The following is a 16514-nucleotide window of genomic DNA, read 5'->3' as shown; positions in this document are numbered from 1 at the left end:
ACCGGTTAGAGAATTGACTATAGGTTGAATCTCTAATGCTAGGAAATGAACCATCTGACCGGAGCTATGTTTTTTGCATGAGGAACCACCCCAGTGAACCTAATTCTCCAAGGAATGTTTTTCTTCCTAAATTATTCCAAACTTCTGTTATGTTAGTTAGTTTAAGTCTCAACCTTTACCAATCAAAGTTTGTGTTTTACTTCTTAAGCTAACCATGAAATGAAACAAAACCAATTCACTTGGAATTGGTATCATTGATTGCTTGTTAGTCATTCCCAATGAACGACCCTAGAGTCACTATACTATAGTAGCTTTTTCTTTGCTACCCTAGTGTATGGTGTTATAGGTAATAAATTTTGTTGATTACTCCCTCAATCAAGGAGCACCAGCTGGACACGAATCAGCTGAGACACCAATTGGGCACGAATCACAAAGATTTAAAATGATTGAACAAATTGTTCAATATCCTGATAGGGGAAGAGATCTAATTTTATCCAACTATTTCCGTCATTCTAGCAACCTTAGAATTTCAAATTATGAACCCTTTAGAGCTTCAAGTTCATCTATCCTAGTAAGAACCACTAGGATAGAAGAAGGATCCACTTTAGAAAATCCTAAGAATATTAAGCTAACAGGTGTTAGATGTCACACCAATTTGGCTAAACCCTTTTACGCGGAAGAAAAAAAGTATACCCAGGAATCACATGAGGATGAATCTCTTGATTTGTCTCCTACATATTCCTATATGGTTAACACTATAAGCCTAGATGACGAGGACTTTGAGATCAACAAGCATCTCTTAAGGAAAGACTTTATTTTGAAGTCAATAAGAAAAGAAGAGTTTGGTTCTTCAGCAAGGTCCCTAAGGACATTAGAACCCTCTACCAAGAAGAATTCTACACTTACTTAAGACAAGAAAAGAAGAACATTAAGTATTGGATTTGGTTTGAACTCTTCAAACAAGAGGAATATCCAAATTATCCTGGTAAATGTGTTAATAACACTTCCACAAAAGCTAAGATATGGAAGACTAGTGATGATACTGTCATAGAATCCATTCACCCTCCTGAGGCTAAGATAGAAAAGAATATTAATGAAACTATAGTTAAGACTTCACCTTTTAAGACCAAGCCAGATGATAAAGGAACTGCTAGCGCTGTAGATGTTAGAAGGATCATGGAATAAAACAACTACACTACCATGTTTCTTAAGACTCTAGGTGATCAACTCAATAGAGTTGAAAAGATCATTGAAACCCAAGATCACATTAGGATATCATTTATTAAGAAAGATAATAAGCTTGTTAAGAAAGATAATAAGCATTGCCTCTTAAATTCTCTAAGAAATTCCAGGAGAATCCCCATCTTAATCAAGCTTTCATTAATAGGATAAGCCAAAAGGTTAAGGATAGCTTAGTTATCCCTGAGACACCTCAGCCTTCTCATAGGAGAATCAATATCGTTAAAGGAGATATTAGTTTTGAAGTAGAGGCTGATGAACTAATCAAGATCTTTAAGGAACCTCCTAACCAAACAGTTATGAGGATTATCCACAACCAAGAAGCACCAGGAACTAGGAATTACTACCCTAGACCAACCTTTCCTGATATGCAGTATGAAGAAAGAAACCAGTACACTCAAGCTTCCTACTCTAGTGGTACTATCTATGAATGGAACATAGATGATATGATTGAGTATAACATACTCACTAAGCTTCAAGAAATGACCATGGTTAGTATAACCTATAAGTTAAACGATAGATTGTCAGACCATGTTGTTGCTCAAACAATTATTGTTGGGTTTACAAGTCAACTTAAGGGATGGCGGGATAAGTATCTCACTTTTGAGTATAGAAATGGTATCCTAAAAGCCTATAGGATTAATGAGGAAAATGAAGTGGTTAAGGACGAAAAAGGACAAGATATAGAGGATGCAGTGACTACTCTAATCTATTTAACTTCAAAGCACTTCATTGGAGATTTTGCAAAGAATAAGGATAAAACTGCAAATCTCTTAACCAACCTTAAGTGTCCCAAGCTTCATGACTTTAGGTGGTATAGAGAAGTTTTTTTTGACCAAAGTCATGTTAAGATCAGATTGTAATCAATCTTTTTGGAAAGAAAAGTTCATCTCAGGACTACCTAGACTTTTCTCTGAGAGAATTAAGATTAAGCTAAGGGACCAGCTTAATGGACAAATCCCTTATGATAAGCTTACTTACGGAGAAATCATAAACATTGTCACAACATAAGGTATTAAATTGTCCAATGACTTTAAGCTTAAGCAGTAGATCAAAAATGAACAAAGGATCTACAAGAATAAATTTGGTTCATTCTGTAGCCAATTTGGATTCAACTAGAAAGAAACTAAGCCTCCCTCTAAGCAACGTAAGAAACAAGTAAGCAGAAAACCTAGTAAAGAAAACTTCTATCACAATAAGAGAGGTACTTATGGAAACTATAGAATGAATGAAACCAAGTGATCAAGGCACATCTAAAGAAGGATGAACAAAGAAGCCTAGAAAAAAATAGAAGCCCCTTCACAATCTAAGCTAATTGTTTGCTTTAAGTGTGGTAAAGTAGGCCACTGTAAAAAAGATTGTAGAGTTAGAAATAAAATTAATAATTTGAATGTCTCAAAAGACTTAAAAGATATGCTTTATGAAGTAATGTTAAACACCTTAGAATTTGAATCAAGAACTGATTCAGATAATGAAGATATTAATCAACTAGATAGTAGTGGTGAGATCTCAAGCCAAACTTCTAGTGACCAAGAAGAATGCATTAAGGGTAATTGTGATTGCCAACCTAATATTATAAATGTCATAAGCTAGGATCAAGAACTTGTCCTAGATGTCTTAAGGAAAGTTGAAGATGAAAAAACTAAGCAAGATCTTTATGAAGTTTTTAAGAAATCTGTCGGTAAGCAAGAGCTTAAGAAGATAGTAAATCCTTATAACTTACATGAAATTTTATCAAGATTTAACCAACAATCTACCAAAGACATTACCATAAAGGATTTTCAAGAAGAAATAAGATAGTATAAGAAGGAAATTAAGGATTTAAAACAATTCACAAGCTTAGGTTTTCCAGACCTCCAAGAACAAATCAATAGGATTATTATACAAGGAATAATATATATATATATATATATATATATATATATATATATATATATATATATATATATATATATATAACATTTTTGATAAGTAAAAATGCATTAAGACACTTTTGTAAATAATTTTCTAAAATCTACTTTCCTAGTAATATTTTTTTATTATTAATAATAAAATTGAATTGAATTTTTAACATTTTTTAAAATAAAGCTATAAAAGTCTTCTTTTTTTTTTAATTATTTTTTTTAATAAAGTTACAAGTTTTTTTTAAAAATAATTTATACAAATTACTTTTCTTAAATGAAAGTGAATCAAAATACTTTTGTAAATAAAATTATAACAATTCATTTCCTAACAAGGGTAAATAAAAATCATTTTTTATAAATTCATTCGATAAAATAAGTGTAAATAACTTTCTTGAAAATAAAAAATGAAAACAAATAAAGTTGAATTAAATAATTTGTTGAAAATAAATTGCAACTTTTTTTCCTAAAGAAACAAATTGAAATCATTTATTCGAAATTATTTTTAATAAATTACTTTGAAATTTCTTTAAACATATTTTTTAATTAATTTGATAAATCATTTTTCATAATTCTTTTGTCATTTATTTTGTACATTCTTGTAATTAGATTTTATCGCCATTTTTTTTGTATATTGATTTGTACCTTTAATCTTGATGTCCATAATTAATTAATTAATTTTCACAATTCCTAATTCATTTAGTAGAGGCTATAGTTACACAGGCTTAAAGGGGTGTTACAGCTCACCACAGTACCTTCTAGGTAGGTAACCTAACCCTCGTATTCAGACTCGATTTTGACAAACATGTATTTTCCAAATAAGAAGTAACACATGGTTTTCTTTTTTATTTTGTTGTCCCTTAAAAAAAAATAAGCGGTTGACTCAAAATCTTTTTCAAAAAATAAAAAGCAAGTCTCATCATTTTTTAGTAAGATGCACGCGCAAAATGCGGGTCCGCAATTTCCTATTTAAGTTAGGCTATTTTTTGTTTCTAGAAAATTCAAAAGAAAATACAAAGAGAACAAAAATAGAAGGAAATTAAAAATATATATTTAAAATCAATAAATTATTCTTATATCTTACTTCAAACTCATAAAATTTATTTTAATTCTTCAACATAAATTAAATAGTTCAAAAATTTATAACTTTGTAACTAATTTTAATTATATTTTTATTTTTTTTATTTTTTTTAATAGTATGAGAAAAAAAATTAATATTTTTTTTCTTTCTTGAATACTTTGATGTGTGTGGACCTTTTAATGTCCAAGCACGTGGAGAGTACAAGTATTTCATCACCTTCACAGATGATTACTCTAGGTATGGTTATGTTTACCTTATGCATAGGAAGTTTGATGTCTTGGATAAATTCAAGGAATTTAAGGTAGAATTGGAGAACCAATTAGGTAAACACCTTAAGGCATTTCAATTTGATTGAGATGGAGAGTACATGTTACATGAGTTTGATTCTTTCCTTAATAACCATGGGATGGGAGCAAGACATTCTTAGTCATTTTACCTTTTATAAAAGATTCGCATACTAGAAGATCTTTTGGAAATAATGAGTGTAATGTTCCAAACTTGACCAATCTTTCAATCTTATTTAGATTAATATGACTTAGACGTAGTGTCATAGATAGATTTGATTAGTGCTAGGTATTTTTCTTTTAAGTGAGACATGATTATTTTCAACAACAAATAACAAAAATATAAGAGTAATACAAAAGAGACTGTTAACCAAGAAAAAAAATGAATCATTCTTTCTAATAGAAACATTTTTATTGAAATAAACTTAATAATCCAATTTATTTAAACTAGAAACTGAAATCAATTTATTTCTGGACTTAGGTACATCAAGGCAATCCTTGAGTTATAGATATTTATTATTCTCTAATACTAAGGTAACATCTCCCACTACTTGCATAACTATCCTCGCAACAAATGTTAGAATGAAGTACATCTCTCTCTCATTCAACCTTTTCCTTAGATGAAACCCCTATAATGAATTACAGATATGGTTAATGGCCTCATAATCCATCAAGAATTGGTGGAATCCACCACTAAAAAAGATTCAACTAAAAGTGAATGGGATATACCTTCCTTTTTCTTTAGGAAATCAGGGCATTCTTTCTTCTAGTGGCCCTTCTTGCCACAAGTAAAACACTAGCCCTTGTCATTGCTCTTTTCTTTCCCAACCTTGTTCTTTCCCTATCTGGATTTCTTAGAAGAATTCTTATTCTTTTTATTACAAGAAGAACTTGAAGACTCTTTTGTTGCCATATGAACACCCTTAGGATCCTTGAGAATCTCCTCAACTGTCTAAAGTCCCTTTATCAGTCCTAACAAGCTCATCATTAACTTATTCATATTGTAATTGAGCTTAAATTGATTGAAGGAGTCCAGTAAGGTCTCTAAAATCATATTGACCTGGGTTTCTCCATTAATTTCAGCTCCAAGGATCTCCATCTCATTAAAGAGTGCAATCATACGAATCTTATGATTTGTAACGGGAGTTCCTTTTGTCATCTTAGTGCTCATGATGGTCCTTAGAACAACTTGCCTAACTAGTTTACCCTGATCACTAAACATCTCTTGCAGGCTCAAGAGAATCTCATAAGTAGTGGCAATGCTCATGTGTTGTTGTTGCCACAGATTACTGAGAAACCTAAGTATGATACAACGCGCCTTCTCATCTGCCTTTAGAAATCAACATATTTCTCTTCCTGTGTGGAAAACTCATTGCGAATGGATGAAACAACCTCTTGAGTTACCTATTTTAGTTGTTTTGTTATGAGCACTATGTTCAGATTTCTTTTCCAGTCAACGTAATTAGGTTTAGTTAACTTATTATCAGTGAAAATAAGGGTGATAGGATTGTAAGACACGATTCTTGTAATAAACAAAATAATTCCATGCATTAATAAAGGAACCGAACACTCAAGACAAATATGGTAATTAATTTTGCAAAAATATAGTGTTCTCAAGCTACATATATCCATGCAAGGTATCCTAGTATAATAAGAATCAAGCCTACTTTAGGCAGGCCATGAATTTTATTACTAGGTAGAGACCCTCTCTAATTAACCAACTTGCCTTAAACCTCCAAAGATTATCATAAGGCATTGATTTACATATCTTTGTGTTTATCCCTTAGCACATACAAGTGGGACCACTTAAGATGATTCTACCACTTCATTTTTAAGTTAAGTATATAACTATGATTCTTGATATCAATGTCACCAAGTAAAGAGTTCCATCTTTAGGATTAACCACTCCCACTACAAACATATATAATATTGTCCTTTTAGGATAGTCCATATCCCTTGATTCCTTGGGTCACCCTATCTTTAGGATGGTGATAGGCCCAAAATCAAGACATGCTCGATCTTGGAGACTATGGGCTTACTTATGACCCATTCCCACTTAATATTTTGGAAAAAGAGACTTTTAGATATTTTTGGCAACCATCTTAAAATAAATTATCCATCATGAGAATTTCCAAAACTTTTATTTTTTACTTAAATTGGGACTCTTGTACCAAAAAGGGATATCTTTCCTATTCCCTATTTTTGAACTTTCTTTTTCAAACTAAATGGTTTCCTTCTTCTCTTAGGGAGGAAGAGCTTGGAGAACTAATTCAGGTGTCTTTCTCAATTTCTTTGAGGATGAGAACCACCTAACCCAAATAAAGGAAAGTTTTAAAAGGAATTTGAAATCCCAAATGACAACAATCAATTCCTTAAATCAATAATAATGGAAATATCTCATGAAAATTTATTTTTTTAAAGAAAATCCAAAATTATCATTTTGAAAAATATTACAAAATATTTTTCAATTATTTCCTTAACACATGCAATATATAAAAAATATAAGCATAAAAGGAAAAAATAAAATTGAATCCCATGGCCTTAGGGATCCTATTGCTTATTTGGTAACCCAAATATTTGGATTTCAAATATCCAAAACAACCAAAGTATACCTGCAACAAAATAGGGTTAGTATTTTGGAAATAAATCCCTAAAAATTGCCTTAAATGCCAAACAACCAAAAAAATTTTAAGAACACTTGTAGCACTTTTGGCATGCTAGATGACGCCATTACTGGATGTAGCTTATCGCCACTAGATGCATCGCTCAAGCTTCTGAGGCACTCAATTGCTAATCTCACTACTCAAGCACTACTACATAATAGCAGAACCTGAGAGCTAGTTCTTGATTTTTTTTTTTTTCAATGGTTTTTTTCTACAAAAAGCTCATTTTTTTGGTAGGGTACTAGTTGCAATGACTTTGTGATGCTTTGGATTGCTTCTAAACTCTCCATAAGCTACAACGAATGATAAAAGCCATATTTTTACAACAAAATCCTATACTCCAAATATTTGGAGTTTACAAATTATTCTAAGATAAAAATGAGATTTTTATAAGAAAAAAAAAATCATTTACCTCTTATGAGGCTTACAACCCATCTAGGAAAAGCAAACAACAATCCAAGTAATTATTACATCCCTAATAAAAGTAATCACAAAAATAACTATTGTATTATAAAAGAATCATAATGTAGAACACACATTCATTATCCTTAGGACCATAGGATAAACAAAAACGTTGTAAAACCAAGTTATCATATCCTAGAATGATTCTAACACGATAACTAACCTATGTCTTTGATATCAGCTGATGGGAAAAACTCAGATCTCTTTGTTTCCCAAGCCTGGATTAAGTTAGGTACATGCATAACTATCCTAGGATTTTCTAAATCTCATGCATAGAGAAAAATAAAATAAAATTTTTAAACTTTAAAGGGATTTCAAAAGTACTAATGAAAACCATACCTCAAATATGGATGTTCTTGAATTAAATCCACGAGATGAAGATGAATAATAAAATCGCAGAAGTCTTGTAAACTCGAAGTCTTTCATTCGATGACTCGAACCTTGATCTTGACACATTTTTGGTGGGGATGGAAAGGAGAGTGGAAGCTATGAATCTCTCTAGAGGTGGAAGACGACTCTCTAGAAAAAAACTATAGAAACCTTAACCTCTAAAGGGGTATTTATACTCACTAGGCTTAAGTGATTTGAGCCCACTAAGGATTTGGGTCACTTAATCTAACCCAAAACATGTCTTAATTGATTAATTAACCTAATAGAGTCTACTAATTCAACAATTAACCCAATCTAGAGACCTTGTTAACTTATCCCTTACAACCTTGTGTAATTATCAAAACGCCCTTATGCATAAAAGTGAACCTAGAGTCAATATGACCCTTTTAACTCATGCTAACAAGGTATATGAGCTAAGAGCAAGACCCATAGGAATACTAGCTCCCTTAGAATCCAATTCTGAAGTTGATTCAACATCCCACTTCAAATAATCAATTGAACTCTAGCATCTTATGTAAATAATAACAAGACACCGAGTGCTCGAGTCCATGCCCTACTATTCATTACATTAATCTCCCTATGAACTATGTCCATAATCTAAAAAGGTGAAACCTATCAACCTTTCATGACTACCTCTATTATCCTTGAGTTACAGATCTTCCTATTGTATGTTCAATTGACATGTTTTAAGTCTCAAAGGGTCTATATCAAGTTTTACTTAAGGAAATACTATGACCATAGTTTCCATGAACACACCTCCTTAAGATCACCAGTAGGGACACATTGTCTCAATCCCAAGAGATATCACAGTGTTTCTATTGAGAATACCTATTGTTATCTACTTCCATTAACAGTGACCCAATCCATAGGGAATATATGATCAGCTTATGATCTCATTTGTAGGTTAGCCGCTACTAACTTCAACACAAACTCAATATTTTCTTAAGGTTGAGAGACAACAGAATGAAACAACTTGGTGAAATCACGACTACTTAATAGGCTTAAGTCATGACTCATCGTTGATCTTATCCAATGTGTAACCATACACCCTAGTGTACTCACCATGGGAAACTCATCCCAATAGCCAAGACTAGCCATCCCTCATATTAGGATGTGGTGCACTATAGCCTCTAATGGGTTGCCTAGACCCATATACTAACTATGAACAAGTCATTTATTTACAAGGCACCCATGACTTAGATCTTTCGTGCAACTCCTAATATACCCAAGTCACATGCAATGCAAAAGATGCAAGCCGAAGTAAATAGGATAGATAAAAATGTACTAGAACTTTATTAAATGAATAATAAAATCCAAAAGTGTATTACATCATGTGGGTTCTATCCTAATATCACATATGTTTGGATTCTTAATTTGCAATTTCAAATCATAAATTTGGTAGGTTATTTAAAGTAAAATACCATATATATTTAGGAAAGCAATAATTTTGGAAATCAAATATGTAAAGAATATATTTTATTCATATGCACCAATACATTTAAATTATAGATAAATAAAAGAATAAATATGAGAGAGATAAAAGAAGAGTTCATAGAATGGAGATACTATAATCTTGGCAATCGAATATACAGGAATATATTTAAGGAAGATGATTAGCATGAACAAAAATTGAGAGATAAGATATTGTACCTTTGAAGAAGGAAATTAGCTTGAAAGGAGCTTCATGAGTGAGAGAATGATGTAGAGAAGGGTTAGGGTTGTTGTCTATTATGTATAGAAAAGACTAGGATTTTCTTTTCTTTATAAACCTAACTAGAGGAAGCATACGTGGTAGGATGTTATTGGAACGTAAAAACACATCACTTGTGCATTAAACTTTAAATATTTTGAAGTGATATAGTATATTTTCGATTATTAACAGATGACTTCCTTTTTTACATTTATTTCCAAATCAAGGTACTATAACCTAATCACATATGTTTGGATAGATAATTTGCAATTTCAAATCATAAATTTGATAGGTTATTTAAAGTAAAATATCATATAGATTTAGGAAACAATAATTTTAGAAATTAAATATATAAAGAATATATCTTATTCATTAGCACCGATACATCTAGATTATAGATAAAAGAATAAATATGTGAGAGATAAAAGAAGAGTTAAATACGATGTAGATACTATAATTTTGGAAATCAAATATACAAAAACACATTATTCCAATCCCCACTCTCTCAAAGAAATACGAAAGGAAAGTATCAATTGAAAATGAACCCAAAGAAGTGGTTCATAATGGGGCATTTTTTCCCATACGTGCATTCATCTGAACTTATCCCATATGCTTGGATTCTTAATTTCCAATTTCAAACTATAGATTTGGTAGGTTATTTAAACTAAAATATCAAATAGATTTAGGAAAACTATAATTTTGGAAATCAAATATCCAAAGAATATATCTTATTAATATGCACCTGTATATTTAGAAAGGCAGGAAGCATATAGAATTGGTGGAACGACAGACATAAAATGGAAAAATAAAGGAAAGGAATGGAGATATTGATAAGGAAAGAAAGGTGAAAATGTGTGGTGGCACATACGCATTTTCAAATCAAAGTGGCGCTATAAAATGTTTAGTGTTTTTTGGGTTTTGGAGGAGAAGCTCGCTACGTATACGCTCTTATTTGGTTGTTGCCTCCCCTCCCCATCTTTGTTTTATCTACTGATAGTTCTAGTTACCTCAATTAATTTCTCCTTTGGCATTGAATGAGATATGGGTGGTCTTCTACAAAGGAAGAGAAGATACTCATCTTCTTCTTCTGTTGTTCTTCTACCTCTTTTTTGGGCTTTTTTCTTAGCCATTTTCTTGGAAAGATCAGTCGATATTGTTTCAGGTTTGGAGTACTCTAAGGACAAGCAAGCAAGTAGCTTGACGCTTGAGAGGATTCAGAAGCACTTAGACAAGATCAATAAGCCTGCTGTCATGACCATTGAGGTATTTTATGATATTCTAAATGAGAAGGAGTTCCAAGCATTATGTATAGAACAAACTTCTCTTAGCATGCTTAAAGTAATAACGGCCCATTGACTAAAGTGAATAATATTTTTAAGAGAGAGCCACTTGAATGAGTGTCTTCAATGATAGTAATGGTGATATTCGACATTAAATAAGAGTTAAGAACTTTCATTTAATACTATATATATATAGTGGACATCTCATAAAAGAATACATATGTTTTAAAGTCATCATGGCTAATTGACGTAAAGCAGACATTGGAAGGAATGGGTTATTAAATATTATTTTTCCAATTTTTAGTTAGATTTCAAGTGGGGTTTCTTTAATTATTTGCAGAAGATGATAATGTTTACGGGTTTTGTGTTCTTCATTGATTTGTTAGAGCCCAGATGGAGATATCATAGATTGCATTGATAAATGGAAACAACCTGCTTTTGATCATCCTCTTCTCAAGAATCATAAGCTTCAGGTATACAACGTCTATTCCAAATTCTCTTCAATTATCAGAGGCCTTTTGTATTGATTTTTAATTTTTATTATGTGATGAATATAATGATCAGTTGGTTCCACCAGAGATGCCAAGAGTGAGGAGAATGAAAGAAGAGGAAGTGAAGGGAGACAAACATACTTCAAGTAGGAAGAATGAAGAAAGGGTGGTGATTAGTGGGAGAGGTGCATGGCAAGTATGGCATCAAAATAGGACAAGGTGCCCCAAGGGCACAGTGCCCATCAGGAGGACCACGGTGGATGATGTGTTGAGGGCCAAATCTCTCTATGATTTTGGGAAGAAGCAACCAAGAATGGCTCTAGCCAGGCACACCGTTTCCCCGGATGATGTTAATGCCAAAGGCCATGAGGTTTGTCTCTTCATTAAAATCATTCCCTTTTCTCCTCAGCTAAGATTTTTGCTGCTTCATTTATAGAAACAATGTTACTTCTAATTTGCACTTATTTTTTTATTTTCAAGAGGAAAGATAATGGTATATGTTTTAATTTTATTTATTTTTTTACAAAAATTAACACCATTTAGCATGACTTTTAATTTTTTTTTTTAAATAAAAATATTTTGTTTTTTGTTTCAAATAAAAAAAAATAACGATTCTATTAAATACCCATTAGGCAAGGATGATTTGAGTTGATTACTTTAATAAAAAATTCGTATTTATGGGAATAAACTCCACATTAGTTTTATTAAATTATAATAATAATAATAATAATAATATTTTTTAATTCTATAAACTTGATATCATTAGATTATCTTCCAATATCTTTCGTAAGGTGCTATGAAACTAATTTAATAATTGGATTATTTTTTCGCAATCAAGAATAACTTAGAGTGCATTGGAAATGATAGTATGCCATCGCGACCTCGAGACCATCGGAGGCGGTGTACGGAGCATCTGCAACAATAAACGTGTGGAACCCATCCTTACAAGTGGAGGAAGAGATGAGTATCTCCCAGATTTGGGTTCTTGCCGGATCATTCGAGGGGTCAGATCTGAATAGCGTAGAAGCTGGGTGGCATGTACACTTTTTCCTCTTTTTCTAATTATAATCCATTACTTACTATTTGTTATTTAATAACCCCTTATTCTTTTATATTATACGATACGTACTCAGGTTCTGCCGGATCTGCATGGCGACAAGAGCACCAGATTATTTGCTTATTGGACGGTCAGATCTCTTTCTAACAAGTCAAAAGTCAAATATGTTGTAGATGCATTAAAATGATTTTTAACCTAAGTTTGCCAAATGGGGACAGGCAGATGGATATCAATCAACAGGGTGTTACAACACTCTATGTCCAGGATTTGTGCAGGTGGACAAAGAAATAGTTGTGGGAACGGCCATTGCTCCGGTCTCCACCATCTCCGGCGAGCTATACGAAAGTAATATTTTCATATGGAAGGTTTGTGATTCTTCATCAGATAGATTTGTTTGACTTTGATAATTTTATATATATTATTTGGAGAATTAAAAATAAATGAAAATTTTAGGATCCAAAGACGGAAAATTGGTGGCTGGGGTACGGGAACAACAATGCAGTGGGATACTGGCCGTCAAACCTGTTCACACACTTAGCAGCGAATGCGACGCTGGTGGAGTGGGGTGGGGAGGTGTTCAATTCCAAGCCCAACGGCGCCCACACTTCCACCCAAATGGGCTCAGGCCGCTTCGCCCAAGAGGGCAATGGAAAGGCCAGCTATTTCCGAAACCTGGGACTTGTCGATTCAAATAACGACATCAACCCACCCCAAAGCATATCCACCCAAGCCGATAATAGCAATTGCTACAACATAAATCTCCTCAACAACAATGATGATTGGGGCACTCACTTCTATTTTGGGGGACCTGGATTTAATCCTAACTGCCCTTAGATCCTCGCACTCAAATCTTTCTATTTTCTTTCCTAAATTTACAACTCTGCTATTTCCAATTCTCTTAGTTTGTTTTCCCCTAGATGTATTTAATTGAAATTGAATAAGGCTGTACAACCTTGCATAAACAGAACAGGCGTGGAAACAGGAATATTCATATTCTAGAGAGTAATAATCTCTTTTATATTTAGTTGATGATAGCATGAATGCTTGTTATTTTAAGGCCTTTCAAGTACTAATCTACTTTCATGAAACGTTTAGGGATTTGTAATTGTTGTTGTATAGTGGTCATGGCATCTTCATTTATGAACTGCATTGTAATATATCAAGCAACAAGGTGTTTATGTTATTGTCTAATAGGGCTTTCTTATGATGTATTTTTTTTAAAAAAAAAAATGAGTTTGGACTTATTTTAATATTGAGGGCTGATTTGTTTATATATGGGTTTTAATGTGTTAAATGGGTCATTTTAATTTCGAATTTGGATTGATGCATCTAGACATGAGCTTTTGAATTTGATTTATTTATTATGAAAAGAGTTTACGAAGTAGAATACCTACAAATTTGATTGAAAGATGAGTCATAATAATATTTGAAACCAAATTTTATAACATCTTTCAGAAAATTTAACCACCAAATGGTTGACTCTATATTACAAATACATTTCTTAGTTAAACAATCTATTATTTTATTTGTTTCCTTATAAATATAACAACAATTGTAAATATTTAGATCTTGAAATAACTTCCAAATATCCTTCATTAATAACATAATAAAATTAGGAATATTACTCTTTTTATTACAACAATCTTTTTTTTTTTTTAAATCACCTTCAATCTCTAGGTTTAAGAACTCATTGTTCTTAGCAGCTAACATATTATCTCTTAAAGTAATACATTTCGCAGTAACTTTTGAAGCATTGCTTATGTTCCATTAGAGTCACTAATAACCCATCCTAATGCACTTATTTCATGATCAAAAGTCATTAGGATCACTTAACAAGACACATTGTCTTAAACTCATGAGATATCACAGTGTCTATCTTAAGAATATTGCCACCTATCTTAATCAATAGTAGTTTAATTCACAAGGAATATATGACAACCTTAGTGTCTCACCCATGTGTTAAAGCCATTGAACACCTTAACATTAACTCAATATTCTCTCAAGGTTGAGAGTCCATGTAGCACAGTAGCTAGGTAAATCATGATTGCATGATAGCTAATGTCACGATTCACCATAAATCTTGCACAATGTGTAACCATAACACTATTGCACTTACCATGGAAAAATCCTCTAGATGATCAAGATAAGTCATCCCTTTAATTAGAAGGTAGTGCCCTACAACTTTAGATGAATTGCCCAAGTCCATTTGCAAACAACTCATCAACTTGTAAGGAACCCATGACTTGTATCTTTCATGTAACTCCTAATGCATCCAAGTCATACAATGCAAGAGATGAGGGCTTGAATGCTTAAATAAACCTTAATTTCATTAGTGGATAGGAAAATGGAAAGTGAAGTTTAATTTTGTTACATCATGTCTTGCTTTTAAGGGTTTTATCCCAACATATATAACCATCTTAAGGTCTCATCAATATGTTAAAGCCACTAAAGACTTCAACACTTGTTCATTATTATCTCAAGGTTAAGAGCCCATGTAGCATAGTAGCTTTGTAATTCATGACTACCCAATAACCAATGTCATGATTGACCATTGGTCATGTCCAATGTATAACCATACATACTAGTGCACTCACCAAGAGAAACTCATCCCAAGGACCAAGACAAATCATCCCTTTGATTAAGAGGTTGTGCACAATAATCTCTAATGGGTTACCTAATTCCATGAACAACTTATCATCTTGCTTGGAACCTATGATTTGGATCGTTTATGCAATTCATAATGCACCTAAGTCACGTACTATTCAAGTGATATAGGTGTGAATCCTCGAATAATAAATAATGCAACCAAGGATAAAAAGAGAGACTAAAAATCATAACATACACATTTATTAATGAAATCTTATTCTTTTACATCATGTCATGCTTTCAAAAGCTCTACCATAAGAGTTTTCCCTTCACAAAAAATTTCATATTGTTTTTTTTTTTTTAAGGTTTTGCTTATCTTTTAATTAGGATACCTTTTTAAGGGGCATCTCACTATAGATCTTGAGCTTCTAAGACCTCAAAGACTATTGCAATCTAATCTCTTGACAATTGTTGCTATGTTTTTTTAACTCAAAATCTACCAAAGATGGTCTTACAAAAAGTAATAATACCATGTCAAAATAGTTATGTAGCTAGTTGATAACCTTTGAGATATTATGCTTAAGGTATTTCTAAGTTGTAACCCTTCTTTCTTTGCCATTGTATATCAAATTGAATGGACAATTCATGTTTTCATTTGAGTACATATGTAGATTTTTTGAAGTAGTTGGTAAATTTATGTATAGTTGTTAGTCTTCATTTCTAAAAATTAAGACTTGAAAAATATTGAGAAATTTCAATCCTAATTATTTTTATTGACACAACATATTATTTTTTTTGTAAATTTCCTATTCTAAGGTTTTGGTTCCATTGTTAGATTGAAATAATTGTTATTAACTCTCTATCTCTTTCTACAAGAAACAAATTATTTATCAAAACTAGATAGTAGGAAAATATGATTTTATTTTATTTCTAAGGATTTGAGTTGTCTTCTTATTTTTATTTTTCATTGATACAACACATTATTTATTTATGTATCTTTTATAAATTTTCTATTATTTGTATTTCTTTTAATTGTTTGATATTCTCTCATGTGTAAAATGTGGATTATAATTTCATTATTGCAGATAAATAGTAGATGTGAAAAACATAAGCTTATGACATGAGATAGCTTTGAGATCATGACTTAGAATAAGTTTGATATATGAAATGTCAATCTAATTTGGTGACTCATCTCAATGCATCAAAATATAATGCATGGATACACTAAACTTTAAAATAGGGTTAATTTAATAAAAGTCATTCTATTACAAGACTACTCCATTTCATCAATTAAGATATGAGACTTTGGTAACAAAAGGAGCAGTTAGTGTGCAATGGTAAAAGTGGAAAATAGAGAGAAGATGGACTTTCGATTTTTCAATTGATATCA

At 31.9% G+C, this 16514-nt stretch overlaps 1 protein-coding gene across 1 annotated transcript; it reads left to right on the top strand.

Annotated features, from left to right (window-relative positions):
* Positions 1-10751: 10751 nt before the first annotated feature.
* LOC100253522 (protein neprosin) lies at positions 10752-13372 on the top strand. The gene is made up of 7 exons (XM_002266794.1): positions 10752-10973; positions 11377-11463; positions 11555-11851; positions 12349-12519; positions 12615-12668; positions 12757-12903; positions 12992-13372. The coding sequence occupies exons 1-7, from the start codon at positions 10752-10754 to the stop codon at positions 13370-13372; spliced, it is 1359 nt and encodes a 452-aa protein (XP_002266830.1).
* The last annotated feature ends 3142 nt before the right edge of the window (positions 13373-16514 follow it).

The sequence above is a fragment of the Vitis vinifera genome, chromosome 4, assembly GCF_030704535.1.
Source record: "Vitis vinifera cultivar Pinot Noir 40024 chromosome 4, ASM3070453v1".
In the NCBI taxonomy this organism is placed as follows: Eukaryota; Viridiplantae; Streptophyta; class Magnoliopsida; order Vitales; family Vitaceae; genus Vitis; species Vitis vinifera.
The sequence above is the reverse complement of the archived record's forward strand: the minus strand, read 5'-3'. Positions and strand labels throughout refer to the sequence as shown.